Source organism: Argentina silus (genome assembly GCF_951799395.1).
Source record: "Argentina silus genome assembly, chromosome: 18".
NCBI classification, from domain to species: Eukaryota; Metazoa; Chordata; class Actinopteri; order Argentiniformes; family Argentinidae; genus Argentina; species Argentina silus.
The window spans coordinates 8,898,458-8,900,957 of NC_139672.1; the positions used below are offsets into that span (position 1 = coordinate 8,898,458).

At 48.2% G+C, this 2,500-nt stretch overlaps 1 protein-coding gene across 1 annotated transcript in view; it reads left to right on the forward strand.

Annotated features, from left to right (window-relative positions):
- The window catches only part of gpc5c (glypican 5c), a gene marked incomplete at its 5' end in the record, with an annotated part of 105,550 nt that overhangs the window by 68,344 nt on the left and 34,706 nt on the right, over positions 1–2,500 (forward strand). The window contains one exon of the mRNA XM_083690508.1: positions 1,575–1,695. Coding sequence (XP_083546634.1) covers positions 1,575–1,695 — 121 coding nt within the window. The remainder of the gene's footprint in view (positions 1–1,574; positions 1,696–2,500) is intronic.

Below are 2,500 nucleotides of genomic sequence, written 5' to 3' on the forward strand. Positions count from 1 at the left end.
ATCAGAAGCCAGTGATACTCAATTTCAGCGATTTTATGCTTACTGAATACATTTCTGAACACACACATAATCAGGCAGACACGCACACAAACACATACACGCACACACGCACGCACACACACACACACACACACACACACACACACACACACATACAATACAGTACACACACAGATTTGTGCGCAAACACACACACACGCACACGCACACGCACACACACACACACACACACACACACACACACACACACACACTCACTCATACATACAGTGCTCTACAGTATATCCCTTGGCTTACCATAAGCAGTATCACTGTATATATCCGTGTGTGGGGCTATAAAGCACCCAACCCCCACCTGCAGTCTGCTGAATCTATATATGTGTGGTGTGTGTGTGTGTGTGGTGTGTGTGGTGTGCGTGGTGTGTGTGTGTGGATGCTTGTGTGTGTGGGTGGGTGTGTGTGTGGGTGTGTGCGAGAGAGAGAGAGAGAGAGACTTAGCCCTCCCCTCCCCACTGTTAATGGGCCCATGATGGCTTATAACAGTACATCTCTCCTGTAATTTCAGTCATTTGAGGACGGCTTTCACTGTTCCTGCAGGAAGGTGCCATGCCGAGATTGTGTCGGACGGACAAGTCTTCAATCTTCAAAGTGCTTTTGCTCGACTGTACTTTTTAAACAGATGTTTAAAAGAGCACGATGCGTGTTTTAAATATTTCATTCCCATTCGAGTTACCGCAGGATGGAACGTTTCTGTCTCTGTTTGTTTGGTCTTGATTCATATTGCATGAGTTGTTTGCAGGAGGATGTTCAGACATAAACAGATTGTGACGTGATGCAATGTTGCTGTTTTTATTGCCTGGGTTCAACAAGTGTCCAATCATTTCCATATACTGTATCTCTCTCTCTCTCTCTCTCTCTCTCTCTCTCTCTCCCTGTCTGTCTCTCTCTCTGTCTCTCTTTCTCTCTCTCTCTCTCTCCCTGTCTGTCTCTCTCTCTCTCTCTGTATCTCTCTCTCTGTATCTCTCTCTCTCTCTGTCTCTCTCTCTCTCTCTAATAGTTTTTTTTTGCAATGAGGGCAGTCTTTTTCTTCCAGACTGTTTGTTTTGGCCCCAGAGTACTCTGTTAGGAGGAAGGGTGCTGGTAAACGTCCTGTCTGGGGCGAAGGGGGTGGGGGGGGGGGGGTGGGGGTGCTAAGCTGGCCACACGGAAGACTAGGCATGTTGGCGCGGGGGTCTGTGGAGCTGGTGGGGGTGTTGACGTGGGTTGGTGGCTGTTGGTCTGAGGGTGGAGGATGCCTAGTATAATATATAATATAATATGGATTATGTAGGAAATGTTTGAGAGTATCTGGAGTCTGTGTAATGTGCTCTTGATGATGATGGTGGTCTGATTGTGAATTTGTAACCCTCTTCCTTGCTTACAGGGATCATGATGATGATGATGATGATGATGATGATGATGTCCTGAGTGGTTAAGTGTCTCTGGAATATGTTGTTATGTATTGACCGATTTAAAAGGGGATCTTTAAATTCTAAATGCTCTTCTCTCTCTCTCTCTCTCTCTCTCTCCCTCAGTTATACAGGCAGAGTCGTGGGGAACGGCCTCCAGGCTCAGAAGCAGAACCCGGAGGTCAAAGTTCGCGGCCCTAACCCCGCCCTGGCCAAGGTCAAAGAGAGGCTGGAACACTTCAACCAGGTCCGCTGCCGTTGCACACAACAAACAAAGAGCTCTCGCATGGTGTTCAGGTGTTAGTCAGAGCCCTTTTAATGGGATATTATACTGTAGAGGAGACCTAGATTCCTCTCTTTCCCTGTCAGAACTGGGCCAGATGCCTGGAGGGGTGTGGATACTCCTCATTTACAAGCCTGTTACAACAATTAGAGCAGATTCTACTGTCTATTCTACTGTGTTTCTCTCTGACACAAAGACTGTTTTGGGTTGTGGGTGATGTCAGAGATCAATGATAGAGAGAAAGAGAGGGGGGGGGGGGTTAGAGAGAGAGAGAGGGAGGAAGGGAGAGAGAGAGGGAGAGAGGGGGGGAGAGAGAGAGCAAAAGGTCAGGTGTGAGTGACAGAGAGAGGTAGAGATGACACAAGTGGCTTCAAAGTGACACTGTTGTCATGCAGATGAGGGTTTAGACCTGAAAGGTCCCGGAATAAAGGAGCCATTTCCCCCCCCGGTCCCCAGAGGCCATTTGGGGAGACAAACGTAGCCAGATTCTGTTCCCCTTCTGCCCGCCGGGCCCTTTGTCAACCTAAAAATGATACCCTCAGTTAGTACACAGGCCATCTCTCTCTCTTTCTCTCTTGTCTGTCTTTCTCACTGTTCCCCCTGTTTTCCCTCTTTTTTGACCCGTCCTCTCTGCTTTTGTTTCTCTGCTGGTCTGTCATTGGTCCATGATATGATACGTGCGGCCCAGAACATTGTGCTCTCTCTCTCTCTTTCATGACTCCTCTCTCCTCCACTGTTTTTCTCTTCCTCCCTCCCTCCCTCCCTCCCT